The sequence below is a fragment of the Equus quagga genome, chromosome 13 (genome assembly GCF_021613505.1).
Source record: "Equus quagga isolate Etosha38 chromosome 13, UCLA_HA_Equagga_1.0, whole genome shotgun sequence".
NCBI classification, from domain to species: Eukaryota; Metazoa; Chordata; class Mammalia; order Perissodactyla; family Equidae; genus Equus; species Equus quagga.
Window position 1 is genome coordinate 49,952,417 of NC_060279.1, and position 20,262 is coordinate 49,972,678.

A 20,262-nucleotide genomic window follows, 5' to 3' on the forward strand; every position below is an offset into this window, starting at 1 on the left:
GAAAAGAATTAAACTTATTGCACACATATACACACCCTTTCTCAACTAGATTTCCTTTTCGTTTACCTTCTCCTGTACCAATACTTGGTCTAGAAGCTAAGCATTGACTCTTCCTGCCCTTCATCCGTACCCCACCCATATCTTGTTGATTTCTACATCTTGAAAAGGGCACTAGAAAAACCTAAATCTTATCCTATTTTTATTACTAGTGTCTTGGCAATTTTGAGAAAGTCACTTACTTTCTTTCGTGTTCAAATTAATCTACGTAAATTATGGTATTTGAACCAAATATGATATAAGTAGTGGTGAAGAGCGTGATTTCCATAATGAAGCTCTCTGCCTTTTAATACGTGTTCCATCCTTCAGTAGCTGTGTGATCTTGGGCAAGTCACTTCTCTATGTCTCACTTCTATATATCCTCAGCTATAAAATGAAGATAATAGTATATATCTCACAGGATTGTTTTGAAGATTAATTGAGTTTAATACATATGTAATATTAGGAATAGTGCCTGGCACATAGTACGGACTACGTAGGTGTTAACTCTTATTATTGTTGTTATCATTATGATTTTTTTGTTTGCTCTCTCAGGTCCATTCTTTCATTTTGTAATACTGTTGTAAGTGTTAGTCTCCTATTCACTACTCTTCTCTCCATTTTCACTATTAACCTATTATCATTCAGGATTGAATTAGTTTTTATGCGTAAAATGCTTAGACTACTGTCTGGCACTTAGTAAGTGTTAGACATTATTATTGGTTAGTATAATTTTTACATAAATGCCCTCTCAGGTCAGTCAGATCCTTTCTTTGCCATTAGTGATCCTCTGCCTTTAATTTCCCCTACTGCTCTCCAGATTGGTCTTTCTAGGACATTGTGGATATAACGTCGCTCCGTTTTGAGACTGTTGATGCCTAAAAGGGAAAAAAAACAAAAAACAGCTTCTTTGATAGAGATATCAGAGGACTTGCCAACACCAACTGAAAAAATGGTATTAATGAAAGAAGTCAAGTTGAATTTTGAAGCAGTGTAAATTTTGTTTTAGCTATTTAAGGGCATTGCTTACTAAATAGTCTCAGTGTTTTATAGAAAGAAAAGCTGTACTGATGATCAAATTCAGGTGGACTTGCAACTTATTTTTAGCAAGAGACTAAAACTAAAGTTTTCTCTGAAAAGCTCAGCAGTTCAGTTAAAATAGAAGGAGGAGTAAAGGTCAGGAAGGTTTTATGAATTTTTTATGTCAGGAAAATAATGTATTTATCCAGGTTTAAATAAGGAAAAAATTGAAGTGTGATTAGTAATTCTCTATTGAGAGCTCTTTTGTTCGTTTCAGAATTTTAAGCTTCTTTTTAGAATTTAAATGAAAATAGCTTTATTTCTCTATTTTAAAAATAGCATTGTTAGTTTTTGTTAGAAGAATCGTAAGAGAACTTATCTAATTTCTTAAAGAGAAGTCACTTGTTATGTGTTCATTTGCATGACCTGCTCTTTAACCCTTTGCTCATCTGCAGCTGTTTTTATCTTTTAAATATTTTGGAGTATCATGGAGAAAAGTTTTTTTGTCCAGTAAAAATTGCACTGGATTTTGTTTTTTTAATATTGATAGCTGCATAAAGTTGATTCACCACAGTTTTAGTTTTCAGATGATTTTTAAAGATCAGGTTTGTAGGTATGTTTTTAAAAACTTTAGTGCAGGAAATGGCAGAGCGAGAGTTAATGTGTTACATAGAGGAAAGAACAGTCCATTGGGGGTTAAATTGCAGAGTCTAATGGAATAATAACTGGTAGCACCATCTGCTGGCCTACTTCCGCAGAAGGAGTCAGTATTTTTAACGACATCTCTAATATTCATGCTGATGCATTTTGATGCTTTGTGCATTCATTTCTTTCTGTGCTTTGTTGGAATCTGGCTATCTGCTTACAGCTATTGAGGAAACTCAGCTTTTTAGGAGGGGTTTACAGCCTTTTTCATATCTAAATAGGATGAACAGTGGATGTAAACTTGCCAAGGCAGAAATGTGTTGATAAATCACAATGTGTATTTGTGGAAGGTTGTGCATCTCTTGGTTGCAGCTTGCTAAATAGGCCATTTAGGAATCTTCTTTCAATGCTTTTTTCTTGAGCACTGCCTGGGGTGGTGAAAAAGCAGAGGGCAACCCTTTGTCTGACGCCAAAAATGTCTTCAGTGAAGAGGCCAAGAGGAAGGGTAAGTGAAAGCCTGAATGAGTGGGAGGAGGAGGGGTTCTTTGGGCTAAAAGGCTAATGGGATTGAATAACCTTCCTTATTACTGGCTGCTGCTGCGGGAGTCGTACTGCATCGCCATCTTGAGCTTGTTGCTGTTTTCTCGAGTCTTGGTTATTTGTTATAGCCTGTAGGCCTTAAGGTGGCATTTTAGTGAGCGATTCTAAACCCTCCTTCCTTTCCCAGTGCTGCAGCACTGCTATGAAACCTTTGATGAGGCAGGTATAGAAAAGATATCCAGTGAAGCACACTGGAATCAGCATGAAAATGTGTTTGGAAATTCCTGGTGGTTTTTTCCTTTGCTATAGTCAGAGGCATGTTTACGGGTAAGAACATAACAAAACTGTGATCTAAGTAGATGTGAATGAATGCGTGTTTGAAGAGGATATTATTTTTTAAATGCTATTGATCTGCTTCCTGTGATATTGCTAAAATATTAATAATTTTAACGTAAAACTATAAAACTTTTTTTTCACAATTGCTTGAGCAAAATAATTATGATACATAAAGAGAAAAAAATCCACATTTAACTCTTTCATGGAAAAACTAAAACTTTCTCTAATTTTAAGTATGGGAATGTCTGTTTACTAACTAGCTATGTTGCCGCATAGATTGCACATTAAAATGATTTAAATGTTTTCAGGTTCTAGTTCTTGTTTCTTGTAAAGCAGAAAGGCTTTATTTTTCTAAAAATCACAATAAACTATAAGGAGTAATTCTAAATTAAAATTGCTATATTATATTTATTAATAATTTTTCAGAGGTCTGGAATGAAGAGGAAAGAAAAGACTTTTATTCCAAATGCACAGGATATTTACAAGATAAAATTTGAATCAGCAGTATTTACAGGACAAAATTTGAATCAACTAATCAAGAATGCTATGAAAATATCAATGAATCTATATTTTCCTTCTTCAGCCTTCATTTTTAAAAGCAGTAGTTGAGCTTTTTGTTTATACCTACACTACTTTCTAGATCTGCAAAATGTTTTAATTTTAAATTTGTAGCACTCACATTTGCTCGTGTATTTTACTTCTTTAGGCTTAACTTTAAATTTTCAGATACTTATGTTAATTGTTTTGGATGTACTTTGGTATATTCTGTTAAAAAATATTTTGGTTTCTCTAGCCTCCATCTTCCAAGAAGAGTGATGGTCCTGGGACATACACTAAGTTGCAGAATACCCAGGTGAGGATCATGTCTGAGAAGAAGCAGAGAAAAAAGATGGAATCAGAAAGCAAGCAAGAAAAGGCTAATCGTATAATATCAGAGGCCATAGCAAAAGCAAAGGAGCGAGGGGAGCGCAATATTCCACGAGTAATGAGCCCTGAAAACTTTCCTAGTGCTTCAGTTGAAGGAAAAGAAGAAAAGAAAGGTAGAAGGATGAAATCCAAGCCAAAGGACAAAGAGAGCAAAAAAACAAAAACTTGTTCTAAGTTAAAAGAGAAGACAAAAATTGGGTAAGTTTTTAAAAATTAACTGTAATTCCTTTCAATTTTTTGTTAAAGTGCCATCTGTCTAATCTTTTACTCTTGATTTGCATGTGATGTGTTTTCTCCCACTTTGGACTTTTAAGTTGTTAGACACTATATGTACCTTATTTCCTTTTTGAATGAATTAGATAATATTCCAGAATTTACTAAATCCTACTATTTGTGAACATAGCTTTTTGTACATTAATATTATTAAAAGGAATTTAAAATAGGAAAATATTTCATATGTAAAACATAAAAAGGAAAAAAAACAAATAAAATCAAACTTGCATTGCAGTGCCAGTTCCAAATTCACTTTCTTTACAGAACATGTATTGACACTCTTTATAAGATTTCTTTACCTCTTAGTTGTACTTCATTGGAACATCCATGTTTCATCGGGAACATGAAATACAGTATTTTCTCATAAACCCACAACTTTGGACTAAATGGAACGGCAAGGAAACTAAGACCATTTAAATCAACAACACGCAGCTCTCGGCTCTTAACTGATTTACTCCCTTACAGTCTTTCTGATTTGCTTTATGTAATAAATAGGCCAGGTGAGGATTAATACTCCAAGAGAATTATAAGGACAAAGAATTGCTCCAGGAGGGTACATTAATCCTAGGTATTTTTATTTCACTACTTATCTAATACATTTTCAAAAAATAAAATATAATAAGTGTTGTTATTTGTTTTATGTGATATTTGTTTTGCATACAAGGGTAAAAATAACCCAAGGCCAACATAGTTTAGAATTGTTTTTGCAGGAATATTTGGTCATTTTTGAATGCTTTATATGAAATTTTACATAAAGTGTTTATGTAAAGTGTTTTCTTTTTTTCACACAACAAAGTACACAAAAAAAGAATTCCCTTATTATGAAAATCTTTGTTTGCTTAAGAAATTCTTAATACATTACGTAGGTATTTAGAACTAACACAATTTTGTAAACCAAATTAGTTCTCAGTATTTTAAATGCAACCACCAAATTGAAGTAGATCATTAGATTCTTATGCCTTCCAAACCAAAACATTGAACAATATGGGCTTTCTTGCTATAATAGAGCAATAACTAATATTATTGATCTTTCATTTTATTTGCAGACAGCTAAAGTAAAATTTGAAAGTTAAATTTCTACTCCTTTTATATTTAAAGTTTTCAGTATGAAAGTATCTTATTTTTCCAATACTATGTCTAGTTTTAATTTAGGAAACCCCATATTTAATCCTTTAATGTATTTAAAAGTTAATATAATGAACATTTTCCACTTTTAACTTATACAGAGATATAGGCAAAGTAGTGTACTGTTTGGAAGGGTATTAAAAAATAATGCATAAAACTAGAGGAAATTGAGAGAGATACTTCACAAATTACAGTAAGTTTAAATTTTGAGGGGAATAGCTAGAGGCAAAAGATACCAGAATTAAATCTGGTTTAAGAAAAAACAACGTACATAGGGGAAAATAGAAATAAATTGTAATAGAGAAACATGAAGTTTTGAAAAATGTGAATTAATATTGTAGGGTATAGTAATATATTGCAGTAGAGTATCTGACTCATTCTGTGACATTTGTATTTTTGTTAGAAATAGGTAGATTATTAACAATAAATTAGTTTAATATTGCACAGCATTGGTCAATTTAGTACTTATTTTTAGAGAGAGCATTCTTGAGAAAATAGGTGAGAATTGTACTGGAAAGATACATACATGGTGAGATACTGAGTAGTTGCTTTAAACAACTTTTTGACAGAGGAATTTGTAAGTTGCAAGCAGGTAAGTAAAATTGACACTTGCTTAAATATTGTTATTAAGCTGCTGGAGTAAATAATTTCTTGGTTATCTTGATCATTTTTATCAGATAAAGACAGATTATTATCATGTTGGAGGAAAAAGCATAGTTGGAAATGAAATTCATATGCAACCTAGAGTTCCTGTATTAGTCGATTGAAATATTTTATTACTATGCTTTCCAATAAGCCACTACATTTTATAATTTTTAATTTGCCCAGTTTTTAATTTTTGTTTGAAGAGTCATCTTTTAAATAGTTAAGTTTAGTTGCATCATTTTAATTAACAGCATTTTATGATATGTTAAATATTTTCTTGTAAAATTTTATTTTTCTATTAGTTTTAGAAGAATTGGGCTTTTGCTAATATCAAATGATTGGTATTTGATAAAATTGAAGGGACTGTTTGCTGGAACTTAACCACCAGCAATGTGAAATATAAATGCTAAAAGTAACTAAATTTGTAAACAATAGATTATAATGGCTGTATAGTCAGAGTTGATGTTTATTTAACCCATATATGTGGTTTGATATAATCTAAGAAGACTAATCTGAGGAATGCCAATATTGCCTCTGCTTGCTAGTGAGCCTGAAACCTTTTCATTATTTCAGTCACTTTTATAGATTAATTTTTTTTAAATACAAGGAATAGAGTGTCCTTTACAGAGCGCTTTCTTAGAGTCTTGTTTAATCTTTAAAACAGTTCTGTGAGTTAGAGTGGGCTGTGCAGTGTGATAATGTGTTTAAGTTCTTTGGCTTTGGAGCAAATTGCATTTGTACAAATCCCAGTTTTATCACCTACAAGCGGTGTGACCCTGGACAAATACTTAACCTTTCCAAGCTTTAGTTTCCTCTTATGTAAAATGGGGATAATGATAGTACTTTGCTGGTAGTGTTATTTTGAGGATGAAAAAATTTAATAACATCTAAAGCATATAGAACTATACCTCAAATTTATTTAATGTTAGCCATTATTATTTTCTGAAAACGTAAATACCATATAGCTATTTAAGAAAAAAGCCGTGGCCGGGAGCCACGCCCCTTCCTTCAAGCCTAAACTTGCACTCACCTGCCAAGCTTCTCTTCCATTAAGGCTCTGTTTCTAAATAAGATCAGTTACAAAATCAAACAAACAAAAACAAAAATAGTTGCTACTTGTTAAGAGGGATAATAGGTTAACTTATTAATGGCTTTTTTCTTATGAGCATGCCTCTGTTTATCAGCTTAGTTAGAGTAGCTTTTAGGACAGGTAAATTTTGTTTGAAATAGGCCTGGAGTTTGAACTTGTTGCCCATGGTTGAGCGGAAGGGTGTGAGTTGAAATGGAAATGGCAGGTGTAAAATAAAGAGTGAGGTAGGACGAGAAACAACCTTTTTCTACTTTAACATTTTTCATGATCTTGGCAGTCAGCTTCTAACAAGCTGTCTTTCAAGTAGAAGAGCAGGTATTTCTTCAGTAAGAGGAGGTACATAGTAGATGCTCCATGAATGGAATGAGTGGAAGATTAAATAGTAAATGATACAGAATGATTGAATTTAATTTGTTAAATCAAAAACAGAAATGGCAAACTAATCCTTCCTAAAACCACAAGGATATAACTAATGGTTTAGTAATAATAGAGAGTTAAATTCTAAAATAAATTCATTCCAAGACTTCCAGTAGAATTTTCTTATGGCTCTATTTGGTTTTAGTTTATGTGATAGAATATCACATGATTTGACTGGAGGATTTTTAAATTTATTGTTTATAACTTTGGCATTTAAACTGTTTCCATGTTATCAGAATTTACTTCTTTGTGTTATAGATGATCAGATTGACATGGGTAGAATGTTTTTGTATTTAAAAATGTTCTTGTGTCCCTATAAATTTAATCTATAGTAGTCCTTTATGATTAAACTTAAACTGTTTTCTTTTTTGTATTCTTCATAGTTATTCTTTTGTTTGTTACAGAAATGCTAGTTATCAGGTGCTACAAGTAGCTTTTCTCTTTAGTTAAAGCAGAAAACATCTAAATTAGGAAATACAAACGAGTAGAAATTAAGGATGTCATGTTATAAATAAAAACAACAAAACATTAAATTAGATCTCGAAATTATATTGTGCCCCTTTTTGCTATAGTCTTTTTGAATCCCTGAGAAGGAAGAAAGAAAATAATACTTATTAATTACCTACCATTGTATATATAAATACATATGTATGTGTATTTTTTAAAGAAAATTAACATGTAAGTGTGTCCATATGTCTACAGACATTTACCTCTAAGTAAAACAGGGAAAAATAATAGGAATGAACAAAATCTGAGTGATAAAGAAGATGAATCATCAGAAATTAGGAATCACTTTATAGTCCATGTTAATAAAGTGACAAATGAGACTCTGATTGCAAATATTCAGAATCATAGGAATTTAATATCTGTTTGGGTAAAATATAAATGTATTAATTAATTGTTTCTTGGCATACGATCAAAAAGCAGTTTGAAAAATTTGTAGTATCAATTTATTATGTATTTCTAATTATTAATTCTATGCTATTGGTAATCTCTATATTTCTATAATTTTTAAATACCAAGCAGATAAAATGTTTTATTGATTTCACTCCTTGCATCTAAACTTAAACTCAGTGAAAATCTGAAACATATTCATCCGCAAAAGAATTGATATATACAGTTTTTATTGTTATGAATTTAAGATTTACAGTTCCATTTTTAAGAAGTATACCTTTACATAAAATGTGTTAGTAGGGTTTATACATTAGCAAACAATGTGCTCTATTTCATTGAATCTAGGATGTCGTTGATTATAAGACACACCATTATTTTTATGTCAGTAAGAAAAAAAAAATATTGCCAGTTAAAACTATGATATATCCTTCGGTTATTAGGTGAGTCTTGATTTCATAGATGTGAATATATACAAAAAATGTGTATCTTAGAACCACTAAAGTAAACTATTTAATTTTAATGTTCCTACTTTGTCAATATTTTTTAACGTAAAGACCATTTGCTTTTTTTTAAAAGAAGAAACTTTTTTAAGATTAAGAATTAAACTGGGCTGATAAATATATTGATTATGATTAATACTTAGTACTTGTGTTCTTAGTAACAATGAAAGAACTTAGTGAATTCAACTTTTTGAAAAGAATGATGTCCATCCTTAACAGGAAGGAATTTATAGTCCAAGTTACCAAGAGTTTACGATACAATGTTACTTTCACAAATTTGAGGATTAACTAAAATAAAGAATTCTTTTAAAACAGATTATTTTTTCCCACATGAGTTTAGGCTCGAGTCTTGAGTTGAATCTTAAACTGGAGTAATTTCACCAAATTAAATGTGTTTCTTTAAAAAAGAAAGTTTATATTTGATGACTTTAAAAATAGCCTCAGTGTCTTTCACTCGACTTGCAAAGAAAAAAATTATAATGTGAAATAGTATTTTTGCTTGTTTCCTTCCCTTATGATGAATTGGATGCATTAATTACAACAAATGGACTAATTGGATAAGATTCATTGTTTGTCCAATTATTGCAATGAGAGAATCAACAGGGGGCAATTACAGATTGACACTGTGTAGAACGCAGCTTGTTACACAGCCTCTACTAATAACATGTGGGCAGGATTTAGATGAGTGCATAAATTACATCTGAAAATCAAATATAGACATCAAGTATAAACACTGAGGTTTTCTAGTGCCTGTACTTATCAGATGAATTAACATTTCAAATTTATACTTAGTTTTAAATTGCCCTTTGCTGTCTGAAACAAGCTATGTTTTGATATTTAGTTCTTTTGCTTGCCTTAATATCTGTTGCTGCAGTCTGCTAACATTGATAACAGATCTCTTTAATGTTTAAAAAAACAAAACTTGCATAAAGCCTTTATTATTAATATATTCTGTATTGCTTTAGTGATATTTCTAAGAATAGCAAACTATCAGGTTATTTGAAGAATGTATCTATGATGAAATTTTTGTTGTATTTTTATGAAATTTAATTTTACAATTAATGTAGTGAACTCTTTGTGATCCAAGATGGAAGAATGGAATGCTCTTTGGTAATTGAGTATTTTACTTAAGTGATTTTATTTTACTTTTTCTACTTTGGGATCATCTAATTTTCTTCAGATAAAATTTACAGCTATCATTTGTCATTGTACTGGCAATAGAAATTTCTGATTGTTCGAAAGTCAGATAAACTTCAACCTTAATAATTTACTAAAAGATAATATAGTTTTATATTTCTCTTTATTCGTTAAACTATGTTTATTGATATTAAATATCTATTGACTGGTTGTAGTATAATCATTTTATTTTAAAATCAGTAAGATATGTTGGAAGTAGTAGACTAGGAATAAAGAGACATTTATTATCTTTTACTAAATTTGTGACTTTGGCACTTTATTTCATTTTTTTGGAGCTGAAGTTTTCCCTGTTAGTATAATGGGAGCAGCACCTGCCTTGCCTATCTCACAGTTTTTCTCAAGATCAATTGAGAGATTGTACGCAAAAGCACTTTGATATTTTAAGTGTTCTATAAATGTAAAATAGTTGTATTATCCTGAATATTTGTCCATAGAGTTTTCTGTACATTTCTCAGCCAGTGGTTCCAAAGCCTGTTGAACATAAGAATCTCACAGAATTTCTTAGAAGTCTTATTAGAGTCCCACTTAGTAGATCAGAATCCTGGGATTAAGACCTACAAATCTGTATTTTTTTGCTTTTTATTCTGAACTGATCTTAGACTTGCAAAAATAGGGCAGAGTTCCCTTAGGCTCTTCACCAAGCTTCCTCAAATGTTAACATCTTGTGTAACGAAAACACAGTTATCAAAACCAGGAAGTAAACACTTACGAAATGCTATTAACTTATTTAGAGACCTCATGGAAATTTTGTCAGTTGTACCATTTTTCTTGGCCGGGTTCCATTTCAGATCCTTCATTTCATTTTGCTGTCATGTCTCCTTACACTCCTCTAATTTGAGGCAGTTCTGAAGTCTTTGTCTTTTATGATATTTTCAATTTTGAAGCATATTGGCCAGTTATGTCTCTCAATTTGGGTTTATCTCATCTTTTCTAACTAGGCATCTCTATTTTTAACAGACAGCCTTCTAATGAAGCCTTACTCACCACACATTTAGGAATTACTAACCAATACCAACCTAATTTTTGTTCCCCTTCGTAGTGTCACCTATATACCATTTTAGAACTTAGAATAAACTGATACAACTTCATTGTTTCCAAGAATCAGTGTTCTATGTAAGTAACCCTAGTTTTTAAATCCTAAAATATATCTCTTTTTTACTCAGAATTTTGTCAGTCAATAATGACTCCAAGTTTTAGAATCAACTTTTTTCCTACCATGGAAATGTACCTTTTTTGAACAGAAAGGACAAGTGTAAATGTTTTGGACTTTGAAGGGTTTAATAGGAAACTACTATATCTGAAATATCTCTTAGAAAGTTAGGATTTGAAAAAAGACTTTTGAATGTGTTAAGACTGGTTAATAAGTTTATGAAATAAGATGCTATTCTGGGCCTATAGAACAATATTGAAAGAAAATACAGAATGTATGGAAAATAAAATAAAAAAAAATTTTTTTACAGTACATTTTCCAAATTAATATAATGAAGGTTTATCTAAGATATTATGGCAAACATTTTTATCTAACCTACACCCCTTCACCAAGAAGGCTGAGTGTTTAAGATTGATTTGGCAACACTTATTAGTATTTCTTTTCTAGAGATTTAGGCAATATTTATCTATAAAAATAATGTTTAAGCAGCTTGGTCCAATGTCCTTAGAGAGTTCTCATTTAATTACCTTATACCACTAGACAGGAACAATCGAAGCTCTTCATAGTTATTCATAAATGCAAAAAGATTTAAATATTTCTGCTTCTGATTTCATTGAAGTTTATTCAGTGGGATGTGAGCCTTTAAGCAGCCACATAGATCCTGTATCAAAATGTATTTCACATAAATCATTTGGCTACCCAACACCGAGAAGATGCCTTTGTAAGGAATATATTGAAGAGTATTAACAGACGTTGATTTGTGTTTCATAGGAAATTGTTATTTATGTAACTAAACTTTCCTTTTACTAGCTTGTTCTCATCTACAGACTAGTCTAACACATGGATTTAGGTTTGAAGATGAATAGCAAATGAAGGAATGCATCAAATGTATATCTCTACTACCTAATTTTTCTTAGGGTTATCCCTGACCTTACCATTGAAAATCATCTACACAAGTGCCTTAGGTTGTATTAAGTAATCACAATCAGCATAGTGGTTCCCCTTAGGAGGAGGTTGTTAATGGAAGAGGAGGCATAGGAGGAGACTTCTGGGAAACTAATGATGTCTTATTTCTTGATCTTGAAGTTGGCTACATATTTATGTTCATCTGAGAAAATTCACTGAGCTGTACTCTTTTGATGTGTGCTTTTCTCAATTTACATTATACTTTAATATTAGTGGACTATTAGGTTTAGGAAAAATGAGAGCTGGCATTTGGGGGCATTTTGAGATTGTGACATCTGTGGGATATCCATATGTATATATCCAGTAAACGATTTATAAATCTGAAGCTTGGGGGAAAGCTCTGAACTAGAGATAAGAGATTTTAGAATCTTCTAAGTGGTAGTTAAGAATAGATTCAGTTAAATCTCCTAGTATATGGAGAGGGAAGAAGGCTGAAGACAGAACTTTGAGAAAAGTACCAAAGTTTACGGGACTGGCAGGAAAGAGTTGTCCAGGGCTGAATCCTGCTGAAAACCAGATACTAAGAATAGATGGAGCAAGAGGAGGGAAAGAAGTTTAGTGAGAACCAGAAGAGTCTTATTTCATGGAGGAAAAAGGGTGCAGAAAAAGAAAAAGTAATTAGTTATATGCTGGTAGATAAAACTTTTTAAATTTCTATTGGATTTAGCATTAGAAAGATCATTTGTGGCCTTAGACATTAGGAGTTCAAGCTTTGGAGTGAGGCGTACTTAATTTCTATCTCTATTCTTACTATTGGTGTGACTTTAAACAAGTTATTTAATTTCTCTAAGCCTCAATTTCCTCTTCTTATAAAATAACAGTATTTGCCTTTTCAGAATTGTATAAACATCAAGTGAGAGAATGCATGTAAAGTCAGCAGAGGCTGACTTAGTAAACACTGAATAAATAGAAGCTCTGAATATGAAAAGTGGTTTTAAGAGTTCAGATTATAGTGGGTTGAGGAATGAAACTGAAACAGTCAGCATAGAGAACTTCTTTTGAGAACTGTGGATGAGACGGAGGAAGAGCAAGATCATGTGGTATCTGATATGACCTCAAGAGAGACTTTTATTTTAGCAAGGAAACCAGAGTAAGGAAAAGGGACCAGAAGGGGGAGGAACTAACCATAGTGGTTAGTTCCTTAATGTTGTTTCAGAATGTCTTTTTGTGCTTCCTCTGATTTCCTGGTTCCAACATAAGCTATATTTTTACTCTTACTTACTTTCTTCACATACTGAGAAGAGTGCAGGTGAGATACCAAGTAAGAATTACCATTATCCTGTTGAAGGTAATATAATCATACCAATACAAGAATAACCTGGGAATAAATCATTCTAGAATTTTTTTCTGACCTCACATCTAGCCATCCAGTCAATAAACAAGTCCTATTGGTTCTGCTTCCAAAATAAAAAATTGTATCTTTCTTTACCTCTTCGTGCACATTGCCATGGCCTTATATTGCACTTTTCATCTCTCACTTGAATTGTCATTTCCGTTATCACTGATTTCCCTGCCTTGCATTTCGCTTCCTTCTAGTTGCATTGCTCTCTTGCTTAAACTTCTTTTCCCCCCAATTGTATTGAGATATAATTGGGACATGTTAACATTGTATTCATTTAAAATGTACAACATGATTTACAGATTTGATATACATGTATGTAGGGGAGGAAGACATTTCCTCTACCCACTCTGGGTTCTTCTGGCCGGAGAACGAATTAAATTCACATGAGACAGAATAACAAGAGAAAATGAAACAAAGCTTTATAAAATGTATACATGGGAGAGGCTCAGGCAACCTGAGCAACTCGCCAAAATGGCTGAAGCCACCACCTTAAATATCATCTTCAGCTAAAGACAAAGGAGGCTGTTGGGGGTGGGGGCAGTCAGTTACGGGAGATTACCAGACAAGTACAGTAAAGAAGATGCAGATTTAAGAGTTTCTAGAGATAAGGTCATCCCCCCTTCTTCCTGGTACGGAGAGGGAGACACCTTTACAGATGGAGATTTCCTTTACAATGTAAATGTCTCTTAACAAAGGGTAAGTAAATTCTGCTTTTCAGAGTTGCTTTCCTGTATGCAGTTTTTTTAAGTAACCAGCCCAAAATAATCCTCATGCCAAAGAGACATATCTTGGGGTGGCCAATTCCAGTCCCCCACATAATATTTTGAAATTATTACTGCAGTAAGTTTAGTTAACATTCATCACCTCATGTAGTTAGAATTCTTTTTCTTGCAATGGGAACATTTAAGATCTCTCTTAGCAACTTAAAAATATACAATACAGTATTGTTAACTATAGTCACCATGCTATACATTACAGCCCCAGAGCTTATTTATGGTCACGTGCTGCATAACAACATTTCAGTCAACGATAGACCACATAGATGACGGTGGTCCCATAATACTAGTACCATATAGCCTAGGTTTGTGGTAGGCTATACCATCTAGGTTTGTGTAAGTGCACTCCATGAATGTTCACACAACAACAAAATTGCCTCATGACACATTTCCCTGTCATTAAGTAACACATGACTGTATTTAAAATTCTCATGTCTTCTAATTGCTCTATTTTCTTTTCATTCATTCAGAAATATCTCAGTGCCATTTGTTGTTAATGGTAAACAAGACAGATAGATTCCTTTTAAATTCCTGCTTTATGGAGCTTTGGTCTTAAACTAAAATGTTAACTCCTTGCATATTATGCAAGGCCTTCTGCAATCTTCACCCTATCTAGATGGCCATCTCTCTGCTTCCTCCTTCAGTACTCTGTATGTTCCTGACATGCTCTTATCACTGCCTGTTCTCCTCATTTTTCTCTGATATCTCCCTACCCGAAATGTGCTTGACAACTTCTTTCACTACCTGTTGAACTCCCTTTCATCATTCAATTCCTATCTCAAACTACCTTTTCTGTAAAGCCTCCTTTGCTCTTCTTAAACATAAGAACTTCTTCCTTTGTGTTCACTTTACATCCAATGCTAACTTCCACTTTAGCTTTTTAAGTGTGATTTAACCCACACATCAATGGACAGCTAATTTTCGACAAGGGAGCCAAGAGCATACACGGGAGAAAGGAAAGTTTCTTCTATAAATGGTGCTAGGGAAACTGGACAGTCACATGCGAAAGAATGAAAGTAGACCATTATCTTACACCGTACACAAAAATTAACTCAACATTTACTAAAGACTTAAATGTAAGACCTGAAACTATGAAACTTTTAGAAGCAAACGTAGGCAGTGCACCCTTCGACATCAGTCTCAGCAGCATATTTTCAAGTGCCATGTCTGATCGGGCAAGGGAACCAATAGAAAAAAGTAAACAAATGGGACTACAACAAACCAAAAAGCTTCTGCATAGCAAAGGAAACCATCAACAAGACAAAAAAGACAACCTAACAATTGGGAGAAGATATTTGGAAAGCATACATCTGATAAGGGGTTAATAACCAAAATATATGAAGAACTCATACATCTCAACAACAACAAAACTAGGGGCCGGCCCAACGGTGCAGCAGTTAAGTGCGCACATACCACTTCGGCGGCCCGGGTTTCACCAGTTTGGATCCTGCGTGCGGACGTGGCACCGTTTGGCATGCCGTGCTGTGGTAGGTGTCCCACATATAAAGTGGAGGAAGATGCGCATGGATGTTAGCTCAGGACCAGTCTTCCTCAGCAAAAAGAGGAGGATTGGCTCAGGGCTAATCTTCCAAAAAACCCAATTAAAAAATGGGCAAAAGATCTGAATAGACATTTCTCCAAAGAAGATATACAGATGGCCAGTAGGCACATGAAAAGATGTTCAACATCACTAATTATCAGGGAAATGCAAATCAAAACTACAATGAGGTATCACCCCATACCTGTCAGAATGGCTTTAATTAACAAGACAGGAAATAAGTGTTAGAGAGGATGTGGAGAAAAGGGAATGCTCATATACTGCTGCTGGGAGTGCAAACTGGTGCAGCCACTATAGAAAACCATATGGAGATTCCCCAGAAACTTGAGACTAGAACTGCCATGCAATCCAGCTATTCCACTGCTGAGTATTTATCCAAAGAATGAAAACATGAATGCGTAAAGATATATGCACCCCTCTGTTCACTGCAGCATTATTCACATTACTCAAGACTTGGAGGCAACCTACTACCCATCAAGGGATGAATGGCTAAAGATGTGGTATATACACAGTGCAATACTACTCAGCCATAAAAAAAAGGGATGAAATCTGGCCATTCATGACTACATGGATGGACCTTGAGGGTATTATGCTAAGCAAAATAAGTCAGAGAGAGAAAGCCAAATACCATATGGTTTCACTCATAAATAGAAGATAAAAACAACAACTACTGAACACCTAGAGATAGAGACTGGATTGGTGGTTACCAGAGGGAAAGCAGGGAGGGAGGAGGGCAAAAGGTGATTAGGCACATGTGTATGGTGATGGATTGTAAATAGTCTTTGGTGAACCTGATGTAATCTACACAGAAATCGAAATATAGTGATGTACACCCAAAATTTATATAATGTTATAAACCACTGTTTATCACAATAAAAAAACATTCTAATATCTTTTTGCTTTATCATACCTGAAACTATTTGGGAAGTTTTCTGTGTTTGGAATACTGATTTTTAACATAGAATTTTCTTGGTTAGCAATTAGCATAGTTTGTGATTAGTATGGTGCTTTAACATCATGCCCTCCCATCTGTTAGACCACATGAGGAAATGTGGGAGCTCTGTACTTCTACCTCTGATCAGGAAAAAAAATGAAAAGCGTACTTTCATTTTAGACATTTGTATTTTCTATGTGTGTGTAAATATTAATATATATATACACATAAACATATGCATAGATACATCAGAAAAACAGGCAGGTAAACGTGTACATATTGTGGAAATATATAAAGTAAAAGGAGGGGTGTAGTGGTTAAGTTTGTGTGCTCTGCTTTGGCAGCCTGGGGTTCGCAGGTTCAGATCCCGGTGCAGACCTACACACCACTTGTCAGGCCACGCTGTGGCAGCATCTCACATAAAATAGAGGAAGGTTGCCGCAGCTCAGCAACAATCTTCCTCACACACACAAAAAAGTAAAAGGAAGTTTTTACTCTCTAGGAACGTATACTCTAGCTAAGATAAACCTTAACATAAATGAAATAATTAAAGAACAATTAATTGTTAAAAGTATTTTAAGTAAAGGAGAAATTACTGTAGGTAGAAAGAGGGTAGAGGCTTTTAGGGAATAGGTGGGATTCAAGGACATTAAGTAGAATTTGTGTTTAGGAAGAGGTAGAAGGAAAAAAATCCCTCATTCCAAATATATAAGATAATAAAAAATGAATTAATTACTAATTATAGTTACATCACCTGACATTTTGCCCATGAAAAATAACATTGAGCCTAAGAAACATGTGATAGAACTTGACTGCCTTGCCGTGCTTAGAAATTGTTAACTGTATATTGGTCTGTATTTGTTCCATTAGAATACAGTTTTTGTTTTGAAAAAGTATTTTTGGATTTCATGATAATTATCATCTTTGGTTGAACATTCAAGAGATATAAAATGGAAGAAAGTTTATCCTGACAATCTTAATTTGAGCAAAAATGGAAAAATGCAAAGAGTTCTTACTGTTTACTCTTTTTCTCTTGAAACAGCAAACTCATTATTACGTTGGGTAAGAAACAAAAAAGAAAGAATGAGTCTTCAGATGAGATATCTGATGCAGAGCAGATGTCACAGCATACACTCAAAGAGGAAGATTCTCAAGTGAGTATTAAAATTTTTTCTGAGAAATGAAGCACTGGTAGAATTATTTAGATAGCATAATACTGCTTTATGGATATTCATACTGTAGTTTAATAGTGAAAATACATTTTATTGTATGGTAGAATGTATATGACAGCATTATTACAATATGCTCCTACTAGTATTACCATAGAATGTTAGACCTGGGAGGAAACTTACATATCCTCTCCAAACCCCTCGTATTTCAGATAATGAAACTGAAGCCCAGAGAGGTTAAGTAACAATCCAAAGTCCCTGATGGCTTTTAGTATGGAGAAGTATCTGCTGTTATTATCCTGTACTTATAAAGTACTCCTGAATAAATTTAATGATGGAGATATTAATTTTTAAAATCACATACAAATGATAAAGCAAATGGATTGAATCATCCCTAGAGATAATTCCTTTGGTCTGCTTCTGTCAAAAACAATTATATTAAAAATCCCCTACTGCAAACAAAAATACTGTGCATTTTGCCTTTTTTAAAAAAATTTGTGAATAGGTGGATATTCAAAATAAGCTTGTGAAGTTAAAAAATATATATATAATGAAGGTCATAATAATTCAGGCCACCCTCTGCTCTCCAATAATTAAAGTATGACCTATAGGCCGTAGGGGTGGTGGCAGTTGTTGAATTATGGGGCCAGAAAGCCCCTGAATGGCCTTTCTTCTTCCTTATGCAGCTTCTTATCCAATGGGAGAGTAGTGGCTCAAGGCTCCTGGGCTGCTGCAAGAGTTGAGGTAAGGGCAGTGACTGAAGCTCCTCATATTATATGGCCTGGCTTTTTCTTCACATGTCATCAGTAACTTAGGCAATCTTATAATTAAGCGTGAGAAAATTTACTTTAATTTTTACTAGAATAATGCTGGCCATTTTTCTATTATGTAATTACCAAACAATGAAATGATAGAATAGGTTAACATGCACATTTCTTCCATACCTTTCACTGTAGTATTATAGGTTGTTTGACAGATGTGTTCCTTTAACACAGAAAAATGAGAAGGAAAAAAATATTTTCTAATAAACAATGTTAAATCTATATTATTGGTATATTTAAATGTTTCATTATATAAATAAATGATAGAAAGGTCCATGTAGCTTTCAACCACAATGGATTGCCAAGACTTGAAGGCTTGAAAAGTAATTTAATCTTAAGGTTTGGAAATCTAAAAATGTTAATCTGACATTTAATTTTTTACCTTTAATCTTAGTAGAGAGTAGTTCAATGGTCTGACCCTTTTTAGAGACTTAAATTTTTTTTCAAAAGCCCCTTCAGCAGATTCTATTAGGATTATTATGAGAAATAGGTAATATGTCGTTATCGTAATGAAGTATTAGTCATTAAAAAATTAGTCATCAAAAATATATGCTTTAAAAAAAGCATAATATTTCTGACCTCTGTGTCAAGTGCTGTGGACTGATATGTCTTCAGCCTTTAAGACATGAGAAGAAAAAAGCTAGAAAAAATAAGTTTGAAGAAAGATTTTGTCAGCATTTTAAATTGTACTTTGAAAAACATTATGGAGAAACAAAGCCAGAAAAAAGCACATTAGCCCAAAATGTGGACATCAAATTAGGTTTTTTTGGTTGTTTTTTTTTAAGTAGTAGAGATATTGTATGACAGAGAAAGATATTTGGTGAGAGTGGCACCCTGTTTGTCTTTGCCTAATGTGTAATATATGCTCTAGTGGAACATAATTTATGGTGAAATCAGCTATAATCTTATAACTCATAGACTTTTAAATTAACCTTTTAGACTGGTAAAGTCTTCATATGATGAGGAAGCAGTAAATGAGTGGCTTTCATTCTATCTTGTGAAGAATTAACTAAATGTACACTTTTGTGAGTTCAAAGGATTCTTTTAGACCACTCGCTTACTATTTACTAAAGATTTAAGTGAAGCATTTCAAAGTACTAATAGATACCTAAGTGACCAGAAAGGAAATTTTAATGTTGCAAACATCTAACAGAATCTTCTAAAAGTATGCTGAATTGTTCTCAAACTTGATTATTTAGAAGATTTATTCCCACTCAGACATAACATTGGTAAAACATGTTATTGTTAGAATAATAATGTCACTGTTGATTATTAATTTAAACTATTCTTGAACATTCAGAACTATATGGTGCCAGTAACAGATCTCTAAACATTCCTTTGCCTAGTATTAGATTAGAGATCCATAGAATTCCTCCCCCCGCAAGAAAATAATAAGTGTTTCACAGATTTTTCAAAATTGGATGTGGGAAAATTGGGTTTCTAGAAGTCCTTTTATAATAATTTTTATATGCCACCTTCCTGTCTCCCGTATTAACAAAAGTGTTACGTTGAGTTTTGAAAATGTAAATGTCTTCGTGGCCAAGAGATGGTGACCCATCCTAAATGAGCTGTGGACTTGTCTGCTACATTTGGCTGAGCTAACTTACCATATTAGTGCCTTTCTTTCTCTCACTATATTACTACTCAAGAGAAAGAGTCAGAAGTACATTAAAGGCCAGTGCAGCCTTTCTGGATGCAAGTAACAGTTTGGCCCCATACCGCTGCACTAATTGAGCCATTTTTGTCATGGCTATGGAAATATAAATGACCTACCAAATTGAAGACATTGGCAGAAACCAAAAGGCGAACACATGGGTTATTTTGCTGGTTACATTTTGGGGAGATGTCATGAGAGTTACTAAATATATAGAAGAAAATGGAATAGAAAAAGGAAGAAGGGA

General features: G+C 33.2%; 1 protein-coding gene across 11 annotated transcripts in view; it reads left to right on the forward strand.

The window, feature by feature from the left end:
• Positions 1-20,262, forward strand: part of CHD9 (chromodomain helicase DNA binding protein 9) — a 228,453-nt gene that overhangs the window by 125,150 nt on the left and 83,041 nt on the right. For 7 of the 11 annotated variants that reach the window (XM_046684201.1, XM_046684200.1, XM_046684199.1 and 4 more), the window contains 2 exons: positions 3,371-3,702; positions 17,414-17,525. In XM_046684201.1, coding sequence (XP_046540157.1) covers positions 3,371-3,702; positions 17,414-17,525 — 444 coding nt within the window. Of the gene's footprint in view, positions 1-2,098; positions 2,207-2,325; positions 2,569-3,370; positions 3,703-17,413; positions 17,526-18,232; positions 18,285-20,262 lie in introns of those variants that run through there. The other 4 variants (XM_046684204.1, XM_046684205.1, XM_046684206.1 and 1 more) reach the window with 3 other exon arrangements.